We start from the raw sequence: 26936 nt of genomic DNA on the forward strand, positions 1-26936 counted from the left end.
AAAATAAAAAGCCAAACTGAGATAACAAGCGCCTCCTCGCCACCCCGCACGGCCTCCGAGGGAGGAGGAGCGGGGTCCCCGCGCCGTCCGCACCTGCTCCGCCCGGGGCCGCCGGGCGCCTGCGCGGCCGGGCCGGTCCGTGGGGCCGCGCACCGCGGGCGCCGCCGGCGGGCAGCGGGACGGCGGCCACGTGACGCCCCCGCCCCGCACCGCGCCGGGCGCTGCGCACCGAGCCGGGAGCACCGAGCCGGGAGCACCGAGCCGGGAGCACCGAGCCGGGAGCACCGAGCGGCGGAGCACCGAGCTGCGGAGCCGCGGCCGCCGCCGCGCCGCCCCCCGCCTCCGCGCCCTCCACCCTGCCCGCGGGGCACGGGAGCCGGTGACGGGAGCGAGGCGGAGTCTGGAGGGAAGACACCGAGAGATAGAGATTTAAATCACATCCCCGGCTGTAGAAGGGGCAGCAGCAGCAGCAGCCCCGGCGCAGAGGCACGGACGCACGCGCCGAGATAGGTCTGCCGGCTCCGCCGCTGCTGCTGCTGCTCACCATGGGTGCCGCCGCCGCCGAGCCCCCCAGCGCCATGGGCCTGGTGTCCAGCGTAGTGAACGACACCCTCGAGTTCTACCGCTGGACCTGGAGCATCCGAGGTAACGCGCCAGGGCGGCCCCGCCATCGCCATCGCCGTGCCCGGCGCTCCCCGCCCGCTGCCACTGATGCGCAGCGGCTCAAAATGGCTCCGTCTCCCGGGAGACGCGGAGCGCGCTCCGGCGCCCCGGGACGGAGCCGCGGCGGGGGCCAGACTCCCCCGCTCCCGCCTGCCCTCCTCGCCCCTCCGGGTGCGCTCGGTGCAGTGTTTGTTTATCTGCCGTAATCCCGCGTAGCGGCCCGGGGTGGCCGGGGCACCGATCCGCGGCAAGGTGAGCGCGTCCCCTGTGCGCCCGCGGGTGGACGTAGCGAAATCCGCTTCCCAGGGCCGTGGTTCCTCCGGTTCTCTGCCGCCGCGGCGTGCCTTGGGGTGGTCATACGGGAATCTGATGTCGGAGGTAAGCGGGGCCCTCCGGTAAGCCGTGCCGGAGCTCGGGCGGCCTCTGGCTTCTGCGGCAGGTGGGAGCCCCGCGTCGGCATCGCGCGGAGTTCAGCAAATGAAATGAGCCGATGGTTGTTACCGCTAATGCAGCAGCTTTTCATTTTATATTAAATGTGTTTGGGTCAGTTCTGCTGTTTTCCGTTTTCAATATGCTCCACTCCTGTGTTGGCACCCCACGACTGCAATGTGGCAGATGCTGAAGGAAGAGTAAATGTCTTGGAATATGGAGAAATGTGGAAAAGCAGCTTTCAGTGATGGGACAGCAAATGAGGTGGTATCTTGCTGCAGCGACCGGTAGCTCTGGAAGTGTTATTGGTCAGCGTGAATGGCTCCGTCTCGTGTGTCAAATGAAAGGAGTCGCACCTTTTACGGTTGCTTGCTATTGTGAGTAGCCACGGGCAGCTGACAGAAGGATCATTTGCTCCTCTGGATGTTTTCTTCATTTTTTCGTTGTTCACACAACGATAAGGTTTAGCTCTTTTGAAACACATAGAGCAAAACTGGAGTGCATGCAACTGTGGATGTATTTCGTGGCAGTGTGATAAGTGGGAATGTGGGGCCTTCATTGCAGACGGGAAGCTCACTGCATCAGCAGTCTTTGCTTTTCCGCCCCCCTCCCTTCTGCCATCTGTCAGATAATAAATTAATCTTATGTTATAGATGGAAGGAGCTCACTTTTTTTCACAATTTGCCTTCCTTTAACTTCTGTGTTTTGCAATATTTTAAAATTTGAGCCTGCGTGCATCTTTTTCTCTTCTGCTTTTAAAAACTGCCAGAATATGAGAGCAAATAAAAATGCTTGCAGCAGCACTGCATTGTAATCTACCAGTGTTTGCTCTCTTTCTCTGACTCTTGCAACATACAATTGTTCATAGACCGCCAGGTAACGCATAAAAGAGATGCAATTCTAGTCAATCAATAGCATTTTCAGATGGATATAAAAATAGATGTGGGTACAAAGTTGATAACCTATTAAATTACTTGATTTCTTTGAAAAAAATACTTCAAGTTCTGATATGTTTCCTGAACTTCAAACATGTTATTTAAGTCTATCAAATGACCATGTCTATTGCAAGCAAAAATGGTCAGAGCGGGGGAAAAAGGAAGAAGAAAAAGCAAGTAAATGTAAACAATGTAACAATAAGTAACTGACAGTGATACTACACGTAGAGCAAACTTTTTTCCTTCTGCTTCTTTGGAGAATGTTAAGCAGTCGTAGGATGACATTGTTATTGCCCATATTACACATAAAATATGTGTAAGTCTTACTGATTTATTAATGGAAAATTTTTAATTTTTGCTTTAATTTCAGCAATCTTGCTGTTAAAGCAGGATTCCATTGTAAGGAAGTAATCAGTCCTATTTTGTGGAGAGTTTCTTGTTCAGATTCTGGATTACAGCAGGTCCCTGCAAGGCTAGTTTTGGGTAGAGCCTAAGTGACATGAAAAACACATTACAGTTCTTATTTATATCTAGTAGTGTGTGAAACAGGGTTCTACTGTGGTTTTTACAGTCAGGTAGGGATAGGTGAAATATGTAATATCTCACATTGTAGTTACAAGGTAGCTCTGGATAAGAAAGTGTTATTCATGAGGCTATGCTGTATGGCTGTTCAGTGAGATAATTTTTTAATGCCCTAAGTTCTGCAAAAATACCTGCTCAGTTTGCTGCTTTTCTGCATGTTTCTTTGTTCAGACAAAAGTAATTGTCTCCATTTGCCATCTCTGAGTGAACGTGCAGCATCCTTCCAGTACCTAAAGGGGGTGTGAGACCAGACTGGGAGAGGGAGCTTCTAAAAGGGCATATAGTGATAGGACAAGGTAATGGCTTCAGACTGAAAGAGAGTAGGTTTAGATTCGATACTGGGAAAAAATTCTCTACTGCAAATGTGATGAGGCACAGGAACAGGTTGCTCAGAGAACTTGTGGATACCCCATCCCTGGAATTGTTCAAGGCCAGGTTGGAGTGGGCTCTGAAATTCTAGTGGAATGTGTCTCTGCCCATGGCAGGGTGATTTGAGCTAGATGATCTTTAAGGTCCCTTCCAACCCAAATCATTCTATGGTATGTTAAAATCATGAATTCAGCACTGTTATGGATTCATGCAATTCACTTTTGTGTTAAGAGCTATGACAATGATGTTGCTCAACAGAAAACACAAATTATGGCATGCAAGACCATTGCCTAATGTTCAATATCATTAAATAAAAAACTATACCACGCAGCAAAGTTGCTCAACAAATGATGCTATGCAATAGCATTACACAATAAATCATACTGAAACACTACTACACAGCAAAATTACACAACAAAATGTGAAGAAATTTTATTCCCACTACTACTCCTACACTTATTCTCTCCAGTTCCCACTTCCATTTTTTATTGAACACCTGTGTGTCTTTAGCCCTGTTCTCTGTATTCAGCAGGATTGTCCTGCCAGTGGGTGTTTTCTCCTGCTGCCTTGGACTGCTGTGATGAGACTTGTGTAGAACTGTGCCACAACATCCCACTGAGTCTTGTGCTGCGTTATTTTTGCACGTTAAAGATTTGATCATTTTCCTTCTCTGCATTGTGCTATTTAAAAAGGAACTGACCTTTTCTGAGACCAAAAAAAACCCCCAAAAGACCAAGTATATAATGAGCCTAAATGGATTTTTTGATGTTACAATTTCTTTTAGCATTAAGTGTGCTGTGTAAAGCTGGTTTGTTTGTGGTTTTGGTTTTCTAAGACTTGCATTTGGGAATAATAGCAGTCTTCTGTGACTTTTTCCCCATATATGTTATCAAATACATTTTCAGCATTAGCTTAATGCTTTTGCTTATTCATTTGTTGAAAAACTCCTTTTTTTCTCTCTCCTCCCTTGACTACTTTTCAGACCCCTTTCATGAAAGCCCAAAATCCACTGCAACCATATATTCACCTAGAAGGCTAAAGGACATAAGTTAGGAAGCCATAAACTTCAGGAAGAGATAGAAAAGTCAAAACCACATTCTTAGTGCTCATCAAGAGAAAAAAAAGAAAAGGTGGTCGGAGGAACAGATACTATCAGGAAATATGATCTAGGAATTCCATGCCCTTATTTCTGTAAGGGCATGGGACCAGTTCCATGTAATTGCTAGGGCAGGGCTTCCTTCTTTCTCTCAGCTCAAGTAGCTGGTTGGGGTTAGATTTGCCAGGAAGGATTAAGGGTATGATTAGATGACTGAGCAAGTGACTTAAAGGGAGGTTCCAGTCTGAGTCCAGGGGAACTATTAAGATGAATAACTCAGGACATAATCCAGGAAAGAAGAGTGTGGAAATCTCAAAATGTGGGTGAAGAGACCATTGTCAGTTGGAGAAGGGGAGTAGGAGACTGTGGCTTGAAAAGATTTGTGAAACACTGTACAAAAAGATTTGTTTAGAGGAGCTAGTTAATTTGATTGTACTGGGCTAAAAAACAGAAGGCTTTACTGACTTTGGGTGAGAATGATTGATCTTGGAGCTCAAGAGTTTAAAGGAGGCAGGGCCATCCCAGGCCATGTGGGGCTGCTTTGGAACAGCAACTATTTACAGCTGTTGCAGTTAATAAGATTACAGACTTTTTCCATCAGTAGGAAAGGAGAGAGATGCAAACTTTCACTTTAGTGGTAGGGTAGTGTTCTACATACCGTCTTGTTCGGGAGCAACATCAATTGTAGCTTTTATCAGTTGGGTCAGATGTGTAAGGCAGTGAGGATGGAGAAGATGGGAAACTTACAGCTGCTTGCCTAAAAACGTGAACCAGTGGAGCAGCTTCCTTGAGAACATCGATTGCCATAAATGCTTTTGCCAGGAGATCTTGGGACTAATTTAAAATTGCCCAGGAAGTTCAGGTTCATTTTCTTTTTCAGTACAGGGAACAGAACTGGAACAAAACATGTTTCTTCTTCCCTTGTTCTTTCCCCCATGGAGAACCCAAGTATGACCAAATGTTTATGCTGAGTGTTTATGCTTGAGAGAAGTTCACTGGGGTGCTTAGCAGAACACTCTGAGTGCAATGAGTCCTTTGTAGATGAGGATTTGTGCCAAAGCTGGTGGCAAGTAGAATCCCAGTGAAAGTTCTTCAGAGGGTGATGGTGGGGAAAGAGAACAAAGGGTGAGATTAAGGCTCATGAAATCTGTTTCACTGAAACAAAGCAGAATGTGTTCCTAAACTTTCAGATGTCTGGCTGAGCGTCAGATTTGGTGATTTGGCACAATACTTGTCTTGCAGATACAATTTTCTTCTCAAGGGAACAGTTTTTTCAGTCTGTGGTCATGACTAGATAAAACACAAGGATTAGACAGGTAGAAACACACCAGAAACGGAAAAGCTGTGTAACTGGGTTGGCTATCTTGAGGCAGAAACACAAAGAAAAAACCTTTGGCAGAAGCATCACTTGAAGAAATTGATTACGGAAGTAAAGAATGTTAAAGCCTAGATCATATGAGTCTGCTGTCAACCAAACTGAGCAATAGGAGCACCCCAGTTTACTGGATTCATTTAACATTTAATTGCCAGTTAGTGGAGGGAGGGACTTTATTAGTGAAGAAAAAAAATAATGATTGGTATTGAAGGCAATTTGCTGGGTGTTTGAGGGAAATTCTACCCCCATTTCATCATCAGGAGATTTTATCAGATTGTAGAACTCAAAAGACATAATCAGAACAAAACAGATACCAAGCACTTTTTTAAATGGAAACATCATTCAGAAAAGTACATTAGTGAAGTGCTAGGATTAGAGATCTTGGGTCACCAAGCTTCAAGACCTTGATCATGAGGGAATAGCACCAAGCAAAATGAACTCTGTGGATGAGGGGCTGAGTTATGAGTGGAAGACTTCTCTTTCCTAAAATGAAGGAGGAGAAGTTGTAGGGATGATCTGCAAATCTCAGCTCCAGCAAAGAAATGAAACAGAAAAAAAACGGCAAAGAGCACCAGCAAGAATGTAATACCAACTTCTGTTTGAACACTCATCACCATATTTCAGAAGGAAAAGGAAATGTGTAGACAAAATTACAAGAACATAACTGAGTGTTTGAAAATTCATTCCAAAGCTGTGTAGATAGCATGTCTTTAAATTTTGAAGGAAATAAGGTGTTATGAATACTCTTAAAGGAGAACCCATAGGAAAAGATCAGGAAACGGCTGTATACAGAATTTAACCACGCTGATTGCATGACCTTAGTACCTACTGCAGAAGGCCAAATGACTAGATGTTTAAAATTTGGCACATGGTAAATTGCTGTTGTGGAGCTCTCAGCAAATTATGTTTCTCAGCTGAGGCATCATGAGGTACAAATCAGTATGTGGTCCTGGAGCCACATACTGCAGCCAGAGGTGAAGAATTCTTGAGTAATTGAAAAATCCTTGGCATGAAGCAGATGCAGCCGTCCTGGAGACTCCACTGATTACGTAGATTGATCGAGCATAGTGGCTGAACTCTTGTTCGTAGGTAGCTGTCTCTTGTTGGAGTACCTTGACTAGAAATGTTTGTAACCTCACCCTGCATTTATGGTGTGCTCGGGGTGAAGAGGCGTGCAGTAGGGCTGTGGCTGTAGGTGCCAGAAGAGCAGAAGAGGTTGTATCCAAGGCAGCTGTGCTATGCTGTCCGGTGCAACCAGGGAAGAGGGTCAAAGGCTGCGTGAGGACAGTTAGTAGAGGAAGGTTAGGGAACATAGGATGTAGTTCCTTTTAAGGCCTTGTACATCAGGAGTCATGAGGAGTGGGTGAGGTAAGACTCCACTTCTTCCTCTGCCAGTCCAGACAGGTTTTTAGAGTTACTTGATTCGGATGGATTAGGAGAGCGCTTAGATAAAAAGTGAATGAATGAAAAGACTCCAAACAGATATGGAGAGGACTTTGAGAGGAAGAATTTGCTAGGATGCAAGACTAAGGGACGAGAAGAGGCTGTTGTGTGTACCAAAGAGTTTCTTGAGGTAAGGCACATGGGGTTGAATAAATGCCTGAATGGCCTGAAAAACTGGAGCTAAATGAGAGTTCATTTATCTAAACAGAATTGGCCGAATGACAGCTTTGGCTTTTAAAGAGTGTTGATCTGAGTGGAGTCACTCAGGGCACAGAGGTTGTGACAGTGTGATTTTACTGACAGATCTGATCCATAATGTAGGACTTCTCTGAGTAGTAAATACACGACAGGGCTTCGCTTCCTCAAGCTGTATTTGGAACCCAAGTTGGAGCTACCCCTGCGCTCCATAAAGAACTCTTTGAGTGGGACTGTCTGACTGACACCTCATTTAGGAGGTTGTAGATGTGAATACAGTTACTGGATCTTGTGTGGTGACAAGTGACTACAACTATGCTCAGTGTTGTCAAACTCAAGTTCTTCTGAGTGTATGAACTTCAAAGTCTTGTGGAATTTTAAGGATGTAAATGAAGGCAGCTCTGAAATTCAGGCTTGGCAATACTTAGGTGTTAGCCCTGTTGGGGTTTTGAGTACTTCATCTAACTTGCAGGCAAAGCAGTAAGTAGCCTAGAGATGAATAAAGTGCGACATGGTTTGTATTAATGCCCTTTGTGTGTGCTTGGATCTCAAGATAAGCATGAGCTGGGTTACCTTTCTCTCGTGGAAGGTGAGGGAGAATAAACTATCTCAGTCTGGCTTGCATTTGATGCAAGATAGTGACACGCCTGAGGGCATTGATTGTTCTTGGATTTGTTTTGCTCATGTGCCTGCAACTCAACTTTTTTCTTTAGGTACTTGAATAATTTCAGTGGTTTGATCCTTAACTCCTGCCCTGGAGTGTTCTCTCTCTCTTTGACATTGTGTCTGCTTGTACCACAGGATTCTTCCCTTATATTGTGTTTGCATGGCAAGATTTTGGTACTAGGGGGGCTATTCTAGAAGCTTCCCCCATGTCCAACAGAGCCAATGCCAGGCTGTCCCAAGATGGGCCCATTTCTTGCCAAGGCTGAGCCAGTCAGTGATAGTAGTAAAATCTCAGTGACAACAATCACACCATCAAAAGCAGCATGGCCAGCAGATTGAGGTAGGTGAGCCTGTCCCTCTACTCCACTCTTGTGAGATGCCACCTTTAGTACAGCTTCCACCCCTGGGGTCCCCAGCACAGAAAGGACATTGACCTGTTGGAGCAAATCTAGAGGAGGGCCACCAAGTTGTTTAGAGGGACGGAGCACCTCTCCTATGAGGAAAGGCTAGGAGAATTGGGATTCTTTGGCCTGGAAAAGAGAAGACTTTGGGGTGACCTAACTGTGTCCTTCCAGCATCTGAAAGGAGCCTACAAGAAAAATGAAAAGAAACTTTTTACAAGGGCATGTAGTGAGAGGATAGGGGGGAATGGTTTCAACTGAAAGAGAGGAGGTTTAGATTAGACGTTAGGAAAAAATTCTTTACTCTGAGGATGATGAGGTGCTGGAACAGGTTGCCCAGAGGAGCTGTGGATGCCCCATCCTTGGGAATGTTTAAAGCCAGGCTGGATGGGGCTCTGAGCAACCCTCTCTAGTGGAAGGCATCCTTGTTTGTGACAGAGTTGTTTGAAGTGGATGATCTTTAATGTCCCTTCCAACCCAGGCTATTCTATGATTCTACAATTATATATTTAAGAAGAGGGGAAAAAAAATGGCACAGAAGTAATTTCAGCCAGAGAAGAGAGGAGTGAGAATATGTGAGACAAACCACTCTGCAGACATGGAGGTCAGTGAAGGAAGGTGAGGAGGTGCTCCAGGCACTGGAGAGAGATTCCCCTGCAGCCCATGGGAAAGACCATGGTGACACAGCTGTGCCCCTGATGCCTGTGGAGGTCCATAGGGCAGCAGAGATCCATCTGCAGACCCTGGAGGAGCCTCACACCAGAGCAGGTGGATGCCTGTGGGAAGACTGTGCTGGAGCAGGCTCCTGGCAGGAAGGATCCCACACTGGATCAGTTTGTGAAGAACTGCAGTCTGTGGGAAGGACTCAGGCTGGAGAAGTTCATGGAGGACTGTCACCTGTGGGAGCAACCCCACGCTGGAGCAGGGGAAAGACTCCTTCTCCTAAGGAAGAAACAGCATCAGAAACAACATGTGATAAAACTGACTGTAATCCCTATTCCCTGTCTCCCATTGCCACTGGCAGGGAAAAGGTAGAGAATCAGGAGTGAAGTTAAGCCTGAAAAGGAGGGAGGGTTTGGGAGAAAGGGGCTTTTAAGGGTTGTTCTACTTTATTATACAATTCAGATTTTAATTGGTAATAAATTCAAGTAATTACCCCAAGTCACACCTGCTTTGTCCATAACAGTAATCGGTTTGTGGCCTCTACCTGTCCTTATCTCAACTCATGAGCCTTTTCTTCTATTTTCTTGCCCCTGTCCAGCTGAGAGGGGAGTGATAGAACAGCTTTGGTGGGTACCTGGTCTCCAGTCAGGGTCAAACCACCACATCCCTAGTTTCATTCTCTGTTTCATCATAATCATGAACTCTTGACTGCTTGGTTTGTTTCCATCATATTTTCCTATTTCTCTTATCTCTTTCTGCTATATCTAAAAAGTGTTTTCTTCCAGCTCTCGCATGTGTTACACTTAGTTTACATGCTTGACTATGGTGTTCTTCTACTGTCTTTTTTTATCTGCTTATAGATGTTACCTCCTTGATTCCTTCTCCCAGTTATGACCAATAAGAAAGATAATTTTACTGCTTTCTAAATGTTCCTAGAATATTGCTGGAAGAAGGGAATTTATAACCCGTGTCTTTCACTTTTTCTGTTGAGCCGGTAAATCTCTCTGACATGATTTTATGTCCTTCTGTTCCTAGAACATCACTGTAACACCTTGTTTTTAAATGGTTTGAGATGACGTAAAGAAAAAAAAAAAGAAAGTAGCTAGTAGTTAAATTGACTAGCTGGGCTTTAAATAGGAGACTTCATAATCATATTTTCTACAGTTCCTGTTTAATATTTAGTGGTTTACCAGGAACAGATGTGCCCAATAGAAATACTCACATACAGAATACCCCAAAATGCTTTGATATTTAGGTCAGGGTTTTTCCTACTCTGTCCAATCTACATTTCAGTGATCCATGAGTTTTTTCCAAGAGAGAGAAACTTAATTGCAGAAACCATTAGAGAAGCTTGAGGGCCTCACGTTACTGTGGAAGGTAACACAACTGTAGAAGTGAAAACACTTAGTTGTAGCAGTCATTTGGACATGGACATTATGTAGCTTCCAAACTGATAATTTCGCTACTGTGTACTTAATGGATGAAAGATTCAGACACTGATCGTTCTTTTTGTCATTTTTGGGTTAAGAACATTTTGTCATTCAGTTCATATTTTGAAAATCAGCATTTCAAAATTAGTCCTTTTTTTTTTGGTGTTTGGTTCCTCACCCCCAATTTATCATTTTTGCTGATGTTAAAGGGATGTTGAGGAATTAAGTTCTAAATGTTTTAGAGTTTTGTTTTTCCTTGGAGGCTTTGACTGATATATTTGTGTTGAGCTAACAGAAGACCTAATGTATCTCACAACTGTAAATTTACTTCTGCCTCTGAACTTTGAAGAGCTAATGCATTTCAATAACTCCTTTTGTAGATTTTATCAAAACAAAATTCTCATCTCATTCATCCTTCTGTAAAACCAAACTGATGAGAAGCATCCTTGTGGTAATGCAAACAGGAAAAACAGGTAGTTTGTCAGAGAGCTTTCTGTGCAGTTTCTTGCAAATTTTCTCCAGTAGCTTTCTGGTATTTTTCTTAGGTAGAATTCACTTGCCATTGCTGGTTTTCATACATGCTCAAGCACCACATTTAAAAGTCTCCAAATGCTCATCTGCAGCCCCAAATTACTGTGTTACAAGAGCAGCCATGTAAGTTGTTTACATTTGCTATGTAGTTAAGCATCACTATCCTTCCAGTATGCTAGCAGTAGAAGGACTTGTATCAGTGCTGAATTTACTGTGCCACATATGCTGAGTATGTAACACTTGTCTCTACAGTGGATAAGACCTTGCAGAGTTATTATTGAACTGATGTTAATAATCTTTCACATTTTTCAAGGAATTTACATTTAAACTGGGGAATCCAGTAACAATGTCTGTCTGTGGAGAAGATCATCATACTCTATGATCATCCCCTTCAGCATTAAAAAACTCTGGGTGGGCCAATGGACTAATCCGTTATTGCAGCATTGGATGTGCATAAATCCTGTGTTTGCATTACTGCTTACTGATACCCCTACAACTATTTTCATAGTGCCAAACCCCAATGCTTTTGTGTGAAGTAAGGACATGTCCAGTCTGAGCGCTGAGAAATAGTTTTTGGCAAAACCCACAAAAGTTTGAATAAAAGTTTCAGTAGAAGGAAAGCTTTGTGAAGTGTGTTTTGTGCAGTACTTTTATTGCTTTAGAAATACAGAGACATAGACTGGATCGTAAAGTCTGCAACTAGTTTATAAAATTACATTGTGTGGTAGGGTTGGGGGTTTTGTTTGCTTTCAACTGTTTACTCCATAACATACAATATTTAAGAAAAGCCATGCAGGTATCACTGCACTGGGAATGCATCTAGCATTTGTGATGTTTGGAAAAGAAGATTTGGCAAACAGAAGAATGCTTCATGCCTCGAGGGCTTGTATCTTGCAAATCTTGTGTAAGCTTCACTGAGGATTATATTTTTATTATTCCTTGAAGCAGAGCATTTGTGCTGTCCCCACAAGTAATCATAACAAATGGAGGAGATAAATCAAATATAATTTGAGCAAGGTACTGTCTTTGGACTTGAAAATCCTGAGACTTGATGGTAAATTGTCATGTTTCCTGAGCTTCATAGTAATTCCATTATTATCCTTGTCTTGAAACACATGTATCATGTAATTGCTATATACAGGCACAAAGACAATATGATATTAATGACTGAGTGATAGGAGTCCTGAGAAGACTAGAATGCTAGTCAGAATAAAGGGAAGGCTAGTTAAAATACATCTGGCCTTTTAACAGCAAACTGGGATTAGGTCTTCCTGTTACTTTAATGGGAGTTTATGAAACACATGCATATTACACAGGTGTTCATTAGCTGCAGGAGATGTTGCTCTTGGCTGTGTGGCATTTTGATTTTATGTTGCTGTATACAGCTTTAAAGAAGACTAAGCAGTCAATTACAAAGCCCTGAAATTCAAAATAAAGCCACAACTGGTTATGGGTGGTATCTGTTTGTCTTGCCTTGTAGTCCTTTTGGTTTTGGGGCAGGCATCTCTCATTTCTGACCGGAACAGGATTTTGTACAGCTTTGTCTGCAAACTTAAGAGTATGTGGGTTTCATTGTTTTGATTTTCAGAGTATGTGCTCTCATTATTCATCATGCTTGAGGCTGAATACTTTTATTCTTGCACCTTAGTTTCATGTTTTGTGGCTTGTTAAAATGAAAGTGCTTTGCCATAAAATTTTGATGTCTCTTGTTCTTGACTCAAACGAATTAGTTTGTTCTCGACTAGTTAAAGCTTGAGGATAGACAAAATACTTAACTCAGAGGTTTAGGTCTGTTATCAAAGATCAAAATAAACTTGCTTTCTCTCTACTGTTCTATTAATTAATAAAAAAGGAAAAAAATTACTTAAACCAGGCCAGCTGTTAATGCTTTTATATGCCGAGTTTTGGGAACCTTTGTCCATATAGCATCCTGTGCGTAGCATCCTTAGCTTTACCACTAACATACATGGTAATAAATTCTTTATTGTGAGGGTGGTGAGGCACTGGAACAGGCTGCCCAGAGAAGCTGTGGTTGCCCCATCCCTGGAAGTGGTCAAGGCCAGGTTGGATGGGGCTCTGAGCAATCTCTGGGAGGTGTCCCTGCCCACAGTGGTGGTTGGAACGAGATGATCTGTAAGGTCCCTTCCAACCCAAGCCATTCTGTGATTCTCTGATACTCACATCTTTGTTTTCTTGCCAGTCATAACCACCACTGATGCTGTGGTATTATGATAATACAGAAATTTTTGTGAGATAAAGCAGCAGGGACTTGACTGTTTCCTGAGAAGCCAGTGAAAGGCTGATTTAAAGGTTTGTAGAGTATCCAGAGATGAGCCATGAAGATGATTCTATGATTGGAAAATATTCCATCAGGTGAGTGAGATTAAGTGTTCCTTTAAAGAAAATTTTTAAAAAGAGAAAAAATGGCAGCTAGTGAGTGACCTGATAACTGTTCAAAACTACCCAAATGAGAAAGGAAAAAAAATTAAATGATGGGTCTAGCAAAGAAAATGATAATGAACTATTTAAAGTTTAATCCTAATTTCTTTGGATGTAGAGAGCAACTTTATGCAGTGGGTCTAGTTAACATTTTATAGCAAGGTGCTATATATTCTACTGGGCTTTCTGCCCTGTACTAAAATGGGAAATTCTTCTAAGAAAGATCCCTTAGCTTATACATGTGTTAATGGAAGCTTCATGGCCTTTGCTTTGTAGGTGATACGAGATTCTTTCTGAGTTAGGTACAGGTATCTTTGACCTTGTCAGACTCCTTAGAAATACCCAAAGTGCCAGAAGACTGCAGACATTACCAAGTATGATAGATAAGAAAGAAGCATAAACTGACCATTCCTTTAGTCCCAATCCTTTTGCTTTGCTGCAGCAATCTGTCTGCACAATCCCTCCTAAGAGCACATGGACTTTTATTTTACCTGAAATCTGGATGAAGCTATAGGGATATCATTTGAGTTCATGCAGTAGCTTAAATCTACTATTATAGGATTTCTCATTAAAAACCTTTATAAACTGAGATTATTAGCAACAGGACAAGAGGAAATGGCCTCGAGCTGTGCCAGGGGAGGTTCAGGTTGGACATCAGGCAAAATTTCTTCACTGAAAGGGTGGTTAGACATTGGAATGGGCTGCCCCAGGAAGTGGTGGAGTCACCATGCCTGGACGTATTAAAGAAATGACTGGACATGGCACTTAGTGCTATGGTTTAATTGACATGGTAGTGTTCAGTTATAGGATGGACTTGAGGATCTTGAAGGTCTTTTCCAACTTCAGTGATTCTGTAATTTCATGAACTGAGGATTAGAGTGCAATTTGTTCAATGAATAATCAATATCAAAGCAGATATTGATTATTCATTCAAAAAAAGCAAAGGTGTGTGAAGTTACGTTTCTCACCTGGTTTTTTATATGAGATGTGTTTTCATTTTGTAATGATTTCCATTGTAGTAGAACTAACAAGATGTGGGAAATTCTTAGATAATCAAAACTATGTGGTTCATGGAACAGTACTCCTGTTAGGTAATACTGGTTTGCCTTCCTTATATTGTGGAGTTAAAATTTGACTTGTTTAAGGAAATCTTTCTTAAACTTGAGGTTGGCTTTGAGAGTACTTTTGTTAAAATGAATGTGATCTGCAGAGAGCTCTCACAGAACCACTTTTAAAAGTCGCCATCACTTCTGCAAAGTCTTTAGAAATGTAATCGGACAGATGGATGTGCTGGATTGGCACTGTAAGTGTCTTTGCGCTGAGAATAGTATCCATAGCTATTAATAACTTTGAAAGTCTCTCCAGGTAAATTAGTGAGTAGCGACCTTATAGCTAAGGAATACATATGTTGTTAAACTAGAAATAAAGATTTTCTAAGTATTTACTTTGAACCTAACATGAACACAGGGAATTGCAAAAATCATGTATTTTAGTAATGTAATGCTTTCTCTAAAACTAATTTTAAAAGCAGAGATAGTCATCATTGTACTGTTTCAGGATTTCTCTAGGTGAATGTCAAAGTGACTGTGCTATGCATTTGCTTGCTTATTTTTAAAGTTTATATTTCTTGGGGAAAGAAAAGAAAAAGATCATAGGCTAAGTAATATGCAGGAAATTGAACCATCTAAAATCTTCTCTATTGGAAAGGAAGTGCTAAACCATGTTTAACAGAAATAGTTGCATATTAAAACAATTACAGTATGTTTCTCAAAAGTTTCTTGGGATTTTTAATGCTAGAACACCATCACTTCAACCTTACTTACTGAAATTCATCTTCACTTGCCATCCATATTTCCATATATGTTAATTACATCTTCTTTGGACATTGCCAGGCAGGATATTCAGTCCTTTTCATTGGTCCTACTCTTTTTCTTGCTTTGAAGGAAGAAATCAAAGGGATTTATGTGTGTATTTCTTGTTTATTTCCCCACAGAAAGAATTACATCCTGCAAAGGTAGGTACCTCAGGGCAATTTCAATTACTTTTATATATATATATGAATAATAATATATATACTTTCATATAATATGTATATACACATATACATATGTAAGTTCTTCTGTTTCTTGTCTTTGCAAGGTGAAACTTTAGAACATATATACACAAAATGACAGGAAAGTCTTGTGTATATACATATTTCCTACTATTTCCTTACATAACAATAGTTTTCTGTCAGGAACATGTTAGCAGATGCCTTAGTCTAGGCTGGATTCATTTTTGCTGTAAAGTGCAACCCTAAGTGCTTGTTCTAAAACTTTTCCCTCCTTACCAAAAGAGCACTGTACTACAGGCTGTGCCATCACAGCAGACACTTTATTTGTGATCGAATTAGAATCTGGGTCTTGGGATTTGAAAGACAAACGCATTAATCCCCTGAAAGATTCAATCTCTGTCAATTCTAATCAGGTAAAGGCATTGGTCTCTTTGCTTCAAAGCAGTTGGAGGGATTTTTTTAATTCAGGGAGCTGGCCTTTTTATTTCAAACTTATTTCATCTTTCAGGTAAAATTGTCCCTATTCCGTGTGAAATACTGCAGGATTTAATGCGCTCATATGTCCCCTAAAGCTATCACAGTTCTCTGTAATTTGCAGAAATCTTTTGTGGTCATCAGCACCAGCTAGTAAGTAGGACACAAAATTATGCTGTTTTTGCTAAAACAGATTGGGGGATGGGAGGGAGGAAGGTGTTGGAGTATGGAACGTTTGTCACTTGAGCAGATGACTTAAGATAGCGAATTTATCTTGGTTTGAAAGAGAGCATCTGAAAAGAAGTTTGGAGCAAGGGTCTGCATTTTACTGGGTTTTCTGTGTAGAACATAGACAAGCAGGCTTGCCAGGTAAACTGAAATGAAATTGGTTTTGTAATACCTTCTGTGCAATAAAAATGATACATGGAGTTGACTTACAATGCAGCAAGTTACTTTGCATTATCCAGGAGAGATCCTGTGATGAAAAAGTTCTGTGATTAATAGTATCACGTTTTCTGATGCCACAGTACTAGTTAAAAGCCACAGTACTAGTTAAAAATAATCATATGCAGAGGCTCTTAGATGCCCTTAAAATAAATGTAAGATGATGTTCGTAGTTAGCACAGTAGAACAGACTCTTCTACTGTTTTGGCCAGGATGTACTCCAGAACTGGATTGCCTTCTGTATTCCCTCTCATAGAAGCATTTTGTGTTTGAAGTGTAATTACTTGTCCTAGGAGAGATCAGGCCCCCAAAATGGTAATGTTAGATTCCCTGGGCAGTGTGTTACAAGATTTGTATCAGTAAAATTTATTTTTCCTATAACTACTTGAAGACTTCAAGTCTCTGAGATGTGGTGGCTCACTGCCCAAAAACCTGTTGTAGAGGGAAAGTAACAGGCTGAAACCATGCTAGGGAAGAGTAATGGCAGCTTCTCAGGTGCTCTTATGTTGTTGTCAGAGTTAATGAAATATATCTCTTGGTTTTCTCCAGTGAAGTTCTTCAATTTATAGTATTTTTGGAAAGGAGGTGGAAGAATTGCTTACTGTGCTGATGAGGTGTGAGGAAAAGCCTGCTCTCAGCTGGGTTCTAATAGAAGTTGTCACTTTGTCTTTCCTTTCACCTTCTAGTGAATCCTCATTCTTCCATCTAGAAGTCCAGAAGTCTTTGTCTCCTGCCACAAAAAGAAATCTGAAATAGGTCATGGTTTTCAGCAGTGGGTGGTAACGTTCACCTCCTGGGTAAAATTCAAATCTTCCTCTTTCACGTTTCTTTGTATTGCCACTTTAGTGTGTAAGATACCATGAAACACTGTGTTAGAAAATAGAAGACAGATTCTCTATTGTGTATTTTCTTCTTTATCCTCTTTATGTTGCTTACTGCAAGAAGCCTGGGAAAGCAGCTGTGTCTCTTGGCTCACCTGTTGTTAGCTCTTTGTACGCTACAGTGAAGGGAGATACGGATTTGATTAAAGCGTGTCACTTATTAACTATTCCCAGAGCTGTATCTTAACTGACACCTTTCTTCTTGTTTCATGGTGAGTCCTTGCCTATTACTTGCTATCAGGTAGATGATGAGGTTCTCCTTTTTCTTTTCTTTTTTTAATGGTGTTATCTTTTATTTTTAAATTCAAATTGGTAGAGCAATTGCTAAAAGCAAGAAGGAACTAAGGTGTAAAGGATATAAGAGTGTAATAATTGCAATGCAGTAGTGATTTCAACTTTGGTAGGTGGTATTCGGTGTGGTTTCAGGAGCTTGCCGAAAAGTTAAGCAGTAACTGTCTTCTCTCACTCTGTTCAGTCCTCTTCTACTGCCTGTGTTTCTACAGCCAATCTATCTGACTTTTTGACACTCCTCCCTGTAGTCCTTGCCCTGTCTTGACCTTGGCTTCTTTTGGTGCCCATGGCCACATGGCTGAATCCCATCATTCTGACAGCATCAGTGTCCTTTCTTGATGTTTCTCTCTTCTGGTATTAACAGCCATAATGGAAGCAGCTAGGCTTCTCTTTCTTCTTTTCCACTTCTTTTTAGGTCTCCTAGCATCTTGGAATGTGCAGCCTAATTATTAAATCATCTGGAAGTAAGAAGAATCTGTGTTCTGCACACTGTCTTTCCCTAGATCACAATACTTGTTTATTAGAAATAGAGGGCCTCATGAAATTCATTCCCAAAATCAGGTTCTAATTTATGGCCTTAAGAACAACAAAGAAAATTAGAAAGAAGTGTCGGAGAAGTAATGGCAGCGCTGTTCTGTACTTTCCTCATTGCATTGCAGTTCCTCATTTTCTTGATAAGAAGGGTTTTCTAAACTACTGGTTGTATGCCTGGGATCACAAATTAATTTATGGTGTAGGAATTTTTCATGGCCTTTGACTTACAATTCTCTGTAAGGAACTTGTCCTCTAGGTAAATCTCTGGGCAGCTGCATTTGTGAGTTTACCCCCAGCTGACTTGAAGGCAGGTTTTTTAGTTGTTTGAGCTTCCCAGGGAGCCCTGTGATGTGATTTCCGTATGCACAGGAACTGGCCTAAGCATCTGGAAAATAATCCACTTTGTATCATAGAGCTGTGCAGTATCTGAAGTTCTGATAGTTATGAAGTAGTTACCTTTTATCTCTTGTTACAACTTGATATTAGCCTTTAGGATGGGGGGGGACATGTGACACATGGGACAACATGGGCACTAGGTAAGGAGGTGTCACTGCAGTCTCGGCTCCCTCCTCTAGAAGAGCTGTCTTCTAATCTTAGATGTCACTGGTTCATCAGGCTAAGACTGCTTTTTCATACTGATCCAGAACTTAATATAGCATATTCTCAGCTCTGAAATATGTGTAATGTAACTGGATCCCGTGAGCGACTGAAGGAGACTGTAAATAAAACCTTTGTTTCCCATATGGCAGCACAGATTGACTAGAACCATCCCTTTTGAACTCTTCTATTTGGTTGTTTTCTGGTAACATTGTTAGTATTCTATGTGAAACATGAGACTGACCTACAGCAAACAGCAAAGGTTATCATCATACAACCTGTACAAAATTGATAGGAGACTTTCTAATGTCTAATTTTAAACTAATAAAAGCTACTGGTTTTATCAGTATTTTGCCAAATTTGTGTATCTTTCATTTGCAGTGGTGTTGAATATTTGGTTATATTGCCACTGCAGTCACTATTCATCATGAGCGAAATTTGTTTCGGGGGATTAGTGGGTTGATTTGGTTTTGGGCTCATGTGATTCTGTTTGCTTTATTGTTTTGGATTGTAGAACTTGACAACAGAGCTAGAATGACATAATGAATCTCTGTGTGAGGTAATGTGATATAGTGGGGTTTTTTAAAAACTATTTTCTTTAACCTTCCTAGAAAGAATGAGTGCATTGTGTTTCTACTGTCTGATGCAGCTATTCCAGGAGAAAATAATACTTAACAAATTCAATACTTAAAGTGATGATGGAATATATTTCATTCAGACCTTGTTGACTCCTTCTGTTTGCTTCACTCCCCCAGACAAACGTGTCGATGACTGGCCCTTGATGCAGTCTCCATTTCCAACACTGACTATAAGCACTATTTATCTCCTCACTGTCTGGCTGGGCCCCAAATGGATGAAGACGAGAGAGCCCTTCCAGTTACGCTTCCTGTTGGTTGTTTACAACTTTGGAATGGTTCTGCTCAACTTCTTCATTTTCAAAGAGGTGTGTATGCCCTCTTGCAAGAGGGAATTCTTACTGAGGTTTGAAGATGTCAGAATGAAAATGATGTTGCATATTCTTGATGTCTATTGAGAGTGAATGTTTTGGACAGACTTTTAAAGATGTGTTTGCCTTGGAGGTATTTCTAGAAATAGGTAGTTTCTGTTTGAGAATAATTGCACTAAATGAGTCTAGACAGAATTTGTGTTTGAGGTATTCCAAGTTCTTCTTAGATTTATATTAGTCTAAATACTGAAGAGAATAATATCTGTAGATTTAACACTGGTATCTGATACTTTTAAAAAAAATCTTAATAATCCTAAAGGGTATCAAAATGTATCTTGTTAGAAATTGAGCTGTTTGTTTATACTTTCAATGTGTTAATAATTTTTAGAAATTCAGATGTCTGTTGTCTGTAGTGAGGAAAAGTATCTTGTCTGTAAGTTATCTTTAAGAATAAAAATGAAATGAACTATATCTTTAAATAAAAATAAAAGGATACAGACTTCTAATATTTGTTTTGCAATGTTCTGAGTGTGTTAATTGTAATACATTTCAGTGTTGCTGCATTTTTCCTTTGTTGGATTTTCTGGACAAAGGAAAAGAGTAGTAACACTGCAGTGGATCAGTTGTGTAGAGTAGGTAACTGGGATTACTTAACAGTTTGGTAATTATTATTCAAGGATCTCTGTACAGAATATGCTGTTTATGATGATGCTAATTTTATGCTGCTGTGACTGCTTATGTGGATCAGGAGTTGTCTTCCTGGAAGACCTCTGATCATAGATTTGTAAAATCTGTTTCCAGAAGTAAGCAAATGAACAGAGCAGTTAAAATTACAGCATTGCAGAACTGTCTGGCCTGTTCTGTACTTTTGCCAGGACAAAATGGCATATCTGATGATGATCTGCATTTTGACCCTTTCCCAGGGCTCCTAGCATAGAATCATTAATCATGAAATGATTTCAGCCTCTCTTTAAGACATGGTTTTGTAAAATTTTAGCCATCACACCTTAGTCATCATTTTGTCTAAATTGTTTTCCTGGCCTATTAACTAAGTAATGAAGTACAACAGGTACAAAAAAATTTAATGCTGACATGACATAGTTGAAGGAAGATATTAAATCAAGTCATCTTGGCAGGCTAAAACTGAAACTCCTGAAATTAATTCCACAGTGTTACTGCCATGCCTGTCTTTTTCACTTATTCTTTTAAACTGGTTGTTTTATCCATAAGCTGAATTCTACCAAACTTGCAGTCAAATAGTTTTCAAATCTATGTTCCTTACAGGATATGTGTTAGTAGAATTTCCAAGTCACTGAATTAACATAAAAATGAACGGGACTGCAAATACGTATTTGTTGTTGATATGCTGAAAGCTCATAACTTTATACACAGAGGTTCTAGTTTCCTTCTCTCTCCTAATGGGAGGTTGTTGGGAGGTTGTTATTCAGTGGATGTTAAGGCAATGGATACAGCATTTCCAGGAAGTGTCTTTTCTTGATTTTAGAGATTGATAAGAGGAAGGTGTTCAAGTTTCAGTTGTTCCCTTTAACGAGGCAACTTTTGCTTCCCTCTGCATGAAGTTTACAATACCACCATGCCACTGTTGAAATTCACACCAGTTTTAATGTAATTGCTGAGTAAAATGATACTGTTTGTATTTTGTGAGTGATGGTAAAGTTTCCAAACACTGCTAAGAACAGAATTTGAATACGAAATGCCTTTAAACATTATTTAAATAACCATTCTGATGGCAAGTTCTTTTGTTCATATGTGTTAGCTTATGTTAAATAGTAAGTCATAAAGCACTGCAAGTCTAGTGCAAGACTCTCATACGTTGAATTCAAATTCAGGTCCAAATTTGGAGCAAATTTTTCTTAGAACATGCAGAAGTCACAAAGGAGTAGACCCTATTTTGCCGCAAAATCATGAATTTCTTATTTTACTTCAAGGCAGTCTGGTGAAGTCAATTTACTGCCTTTTACCAGGGGAACCATGGTTGAGTTATCCAGTAGGTCACAGTAGAGAGTGGTTGGTTTCTTTAACAGTGCAAACTAAACTTTCCCTGCTCTTCTCTATTAGTACTGGATGTGCTTGTGCCTATGTGGGACCACACTGGAGTTCCAGTTAGTTACAGTAGTTTGTAAATGGACTTAGATGATGCAGAAGTAGTTCAATTTCTTTTCTAGGGTAATTTCTGTGGACAGTTCTTTCATTTACCTCCTTTAACACACATGTGCAGCAAGTTAAGTCCAGAGGTTCACAAGGCTTTGTATGTTGTATACGAGACGAGATAACATTTGTCTTTCCATCTGACTGCACTCCTAGTGCTGTGTGAAAGATGAGACACCAAAGTATACTCAAGTTCAGTCTGAATAAGATGCAAGTCAGGTTAGTGGTAAGAGTAGTAAGTCCCTACCCATGAGGGGTTTTTTTTGAGATCTTTTTCTATCACCCCAATTTGCAGGTTTTATCTGCTCCACTGCTGTCTCTCTGATCCTTAACAGAGTGGGATTACTCAGCTTTAAATATCCTTGGATCATAACATTTATGAATGTCAAGACTTGAAGTATTACTTGAACTTTGTACAGCTCTAGACAAGTGTACTTCTTTCCAGTGGGAACTTGCTCAAATGTCAATTTTATCTTCTCCTGTCCAGTTTTTTGCAACGTGCTTGGTTTGAAGAGGCCCTACACGAGCACTTAAATTGCTTCAGGCTATTTTTGTTGGCACAAAATGGGGAACTTTTCTACATCAGTTTTCCCTCACTGTGTTTTGTGGGTGTTCAGCTTTGGCTGTTCAAAGTGGGGGTTTTTTTTCTGGATTTTGATTGTTATACATATATATACTGTATATTGTAGATCCAAGTTATCTAATCCCTGTCCCTTGAATAGTGTTCTCTTGAATCTCTACTGGAAATAGCATTTCTGTCACTTGTAGTGAAAGCAATTAGGTATTTTCTGTTTCTGAAGCTAGAGCCATCAGAAAGAATATCAGTGTCTGATTAGCTTAAGGTCATACTGGAATTTGTTGTACAAGGCTCTAATTATCTGATACATGCAGGAAAAAGTGAGTACTTTCTTTTTAATTTATGAGGAAAAAAGTGCTTTGTAACAAGTTGTTAGTATTAAATATTGGCTGTCTTCAATTCTCAGGACTAATAAGAATATTTTAAGTATTTCTGTTCACTTAAGTTTGATGTAGAACGAAATCTGCTGATAATTGTTATAAATGTGCTTTATGTATTATATTTCCCCTCATGTATGGCTTTAATATTTTCAGTTGTTCTTGTCATCAAGAGCTCGAGGGTACAGCTATGTCTGCCAGACTGTGGATTACTCAGATAATGTTTATGAAGTTAGGGTGAGTATTTCTTTTTTGTATTTGTATATGAATGTGTGTAATATATAGCACTACGTGATGGTTTAAGCCTTGTCTGAAAACAGTGTTTCCACAGCTGCTGTCAGGCATGACTGTATCCCGTTACATCCTCACAGGCCACTTCAGGTTTGACTACATTGTACATAGCAGGTTTAATCAAGGTGCATCAGCATATTTATACTTTAATCTGACTGCTACAAGTAAGGGCAGTCTTAAAGATACCATCCTTGGCTTCACCCACAGTTGTACAATCCAGGGTAAACTTTGTGCACATACTTTGGTTCCTAGATTTGCTGAAGTTTCTGATACCAGGGTAACCACATTAAAGGTGGTGTGTTCTGGCTAGATCAAAGCAAGCGAGATTTGTCATCTTATCTTGTGGTTGCACTTCATCCATACTGGTGAGGCAACTCTTTGTCTTCTTTAGCCATGTTTGGCTTTGTGAGGTCTTGCTGGCATTTGGCAAATGTATTATCAGTACATTTCATTGTATAATCTTAGATTTCAAATATCTGGGCTTTGGAAAACATCCAAATTAGAAGCAAAGTGCAGATACTTGTTCATTTTCATAGTGCTGTTGATTAGCTCATGTACTAAACCTTATCTTCCAGCAGAGCTGACACTTGAGAATCTCTCAGCTGTTCTTGCAAGTTTCATGTACAGATTAGAACATGTTCCTGAAAATGCAGTGAAAGTATGGTATAGTCTAAATGCATTATGTTTATAGCACAGTTTAAAAAATGTCTATGAGGTGGCTGTTCATGGATAGTGTTACTCAAAAGCTTGTGCATGTGGCAGGGGTGGTAGTGAGAACAAAAGGTTTGAGTCTTACACCTTATTTATAATGGCTCATACTGCAGAACAGTTCTGTGTGTGGATTTTTATTGGCCTTATGGTAGTTGCCAATCTTTCACCTTTGCCAGTATGGTGCTCTCACTATTTCAGTCACTAGAATGATTCTGTTAAAAATTTTGTTGAAAAACAAGATTTAGCAAAGTATAGCAAGTGCTTGACAGGTTTGGGGCTTTTAATAAATAAGCAAAATAGAATGCCCTTGTACTTAGGTGAGTGACTTTGAGGACTGGTATGGCATATATTCAAAGAATTTTTATATTAGCTAAATACGAGCAGTATTCTGTTTCATAGCCTCACTTTTAGGTGCACTTGTTCGTGGGAGGCAGTGGAGAGGTCAGACCTGCTCAAAAGAATTATCATCCATTTTGTTATGACAAGCAGAGCATTTCTATACAATGAAATAAAGGCAAAATGACCTGAAGAATGTATATGTACTATATAATATGCCCAGAAAGGAAGGGTTGCTTTAGAAATATGTACTCTTTTGAGTTCCTGACTTTTTAATTTTTTTTTAATTTTAAAACTTTTCTTTCCCTAAATTTGTGGATTTGCCTAAAACTTATCTCTGAAGTTTTAATTTGTAGCGTGTTTGGTTTGCAACTGAAGGAGTCAAGGAAGGAGGGAAAGTTGAGTTCTCTCAAGTTCCTGCAGCAACTGTATAGTATGTTATCAGCCAAAATTCTTATCTTGATCATTTTCTGGTAGGTTTTTGAATGAATTCTCAGTTAGGTAAATAAGTTGCAAGTAGAAAATGATACTTTCCACAAGTGTACTTTGTCTAGCTGAGGATTCTGGGATACATTTCTGTCCTGCTTTACAGTATATCATGCTCTGCAATTAGAAGGTATTTTGCTTTTTGACACTGTCAGACAAAAATAAAAACCCCAAAACCCAAACTTCCTCAAGATCTCTTTCAACATCATTTTTCATAATATAAACCTGAAAAAGCAATATTAAAATGTTTTTACAGTTTTGAGTATAGAATTTATAAGCATCATCTCTCACACCCTTTTAAGCACATCTCTCACACCCTTTTAATAGATCTAGATACTAAATGTCTAGCATTTATTGGCACCAGATTTGCTCTGCAGAGAAATGCTTCACTGCAACAGTAGACTCAATTACAAATGCAGTGACTGTATTTGCAAGAGAATGAGTAAATAAATTCTGTGTTGCTGAGATAAAGAAGGCTGGAACTAACTCACATGGAAACAGCACTGAGCCCAGAAGGCATGGAACATGTTCTGAAAAGCAGAGCTTCATATATGACTTTAATTTGGGGCTTTGAAATTTGGAACAAATATTGAGAAATGTGAAACTGATTGTATATAGTGGTCTAAATGGCTATGTAGGAGCCTTGGTACGGCCTCTGTTTCTGGCTTTTTGGGAACGTGCTGCTGTGATATTGCCATCACATTGAGTGGCCTCTTTTGTCTAAAGCTCTTGATCAAAATAAGGGGTCAAGAAACCATCCTTTGTCCTTCAAGGGAGTATGGAAAGCTCCCAGAAAACAATTTTAAAAAAAGAAAAAAAAAGTTTGGCTCTCCTGGATACCAGAGAATGTCTTTCTCTGCCTCTGCAACCCACATCATCTGTCAAGACAGTAAGTCAGTGATTTTAAGGGAGCAGTGTAAAGGCATGTGGTGGCACTTCCCCTGTACAGTTTAGCAATGCCAGCAACCTATAGCTCAGACACCTCTTAAGTCACCCATAGCCTCTTTGGTTTTGCCAGTTTTTAAGGGGATATTTTTCCATGTATTTGTCTGTATTTTCTTCATGTATTTTCTTCAACTTTGTCAGTCTTCTGGCTTTCACTGATGATTGTGTAGGTAGTTTACACAAAATTTGAAGAAACTGGTCTTCCTCCATACTGTTTTGAACCTACCTACACCTGTTAATCTCATTCAGGCTCCACTGGCTGTTCTACAAGAAGCAACGGACAACTGGAGCAAGCAGGGATGAAAATTAAATTCCACAATTGCAGAAACATTGGCAGAAATAAACTCCTTTGTGAAGGACTTACCTGAGGGATGTAGTAGGTAGCCACCTTACTGACTGCTGGCAGGAAGTTGAGTGTTTTTATTATGAAAACAAATAAAATGTTCATAGTAGACAAGAAAGAAAAAGGGGAACAAATCTCTAAGAAAGTATTTAGAGGTATCTACAGATACCTCTTGGAAAAACTTTTTGGTTATAGATTAAGAGTCAAAATAATAAATGCAAAGGGCTGAGGTGTTAAATCCATGCTTTGTAGTACTCCTTCAGTACTTGAAGTGAATGATTTTGTAACACTATCAGCTTAATGTATGTTAGTGTCTGTGAGTAGTCATTTCCCCCTCTGCTTATATTTGTGTGTCCTTGTTTCCCAGGTCAAAATTCATCTATTTTATTAGCATTTCTGAAGAATTGGGAATTCAGGGCTGTGTGAATTAGTTCTTATTTTAAGTGTGCTGATTGTAATTGTGAAGCTGAGCAATGGTTGTTTTCTGTATTGTAATTGTAATCTACATTGTTTGTATTTATGTCTAGAGCTTGAGTGGTTTCCTCTTATGAAAAAGGCATAATATATTTTAAACTTAAGTGAACTTGACTTTACAAGTTCTGGAAACAAAATTCTGTAACTGAAAGAGGGAAAAGACTTCACTGTAAAAGCCACTTCAATTTTTCACATTGCTGTGACCTTCCAAGAAGTACCTGTCCCTTCATATCCCTTAATGGATAACTGTCTCCAACCCCAAATGAGGACAAATGGTGCAGAAACAGAGGCCTGTAATAAAACAGCCCTCCATTCAAAAACCCTGCAGCAGGCAGAGGACATGGGATTGGACCTCTTGTTGACCCCCTTAATCCTCAGCTGTAATGTAATCTTTCTGTGCCATCTGGTGTTTTAACAGACTTAGATTGGTGCATATGAAAATTACCAGAAAATATGTGGTTGTGACTAGTATGGTTCATTACAGGAATGTGCTTTTAATGCATGTTTTCTTTTCTTTTCAACTAAATCTTTCTTGCATGCTGTGTCCAAAGAAAGGCTACAAGTTAGGTCACGATTTCTGATGCTTTGCAAAAGAAGTTTAATAGTGGCCACCTACTCCTGACACAGCTTACATATCAGTGTATTGTTCTACTCTATTTCTGCCCTTTTTCACTGATTTTATGCATGGCCTCGGGCAAATGACTTGACATCTGTTTCATTTTTTTCTATAAGCTAATGATGAAAACATCTGCAGAAGTCACTGGAAGTACTGAAATAGATCATCAGTACA

At 40.2% G+C, this 26936-nt stretch overlaps 1 protein-coding gene across 1 annotated transcript in view; it reads left to right on the plus strand.

Moving 5' to 3' along the window:
• Positions 1-545: 545 nt before the first annotated feature.
• Positions 546-26936, plus strand: part of ELOVL4 (ELOVL fatty acid elongase 4) — a gene marked incomplete at both ends in the record, with an annotated part of 32086 nt that continues 5695 nt past the window's right edge. Inside the window, 3 exons of the mRNA XM_082302767.1 lie at positions 546-645; positions 19247-19434; positions 22717-22797. Of these exons, the coding sequence (XP_082158893.1) occupies positions 546-645; positions 19247-19434; positions 22717-22797 (369 nt within the window). The remainder of the gene's footprint in view (positions 646-19246; positions 19435-22716; positions 22798-26936) is intronic.

This window comes from Coloeus monedula (assembly GCF_965178545.1).
Source record: "Coloeus monedula genome assembly, chromosome: 2".
Classification (NCBI taxonomy): domain Eukaryota; kingdom Metazoa; phylum Chordata; class Aves; order Passeriformes; family Corvidae; genus Coloeus; species Coloeus monedula.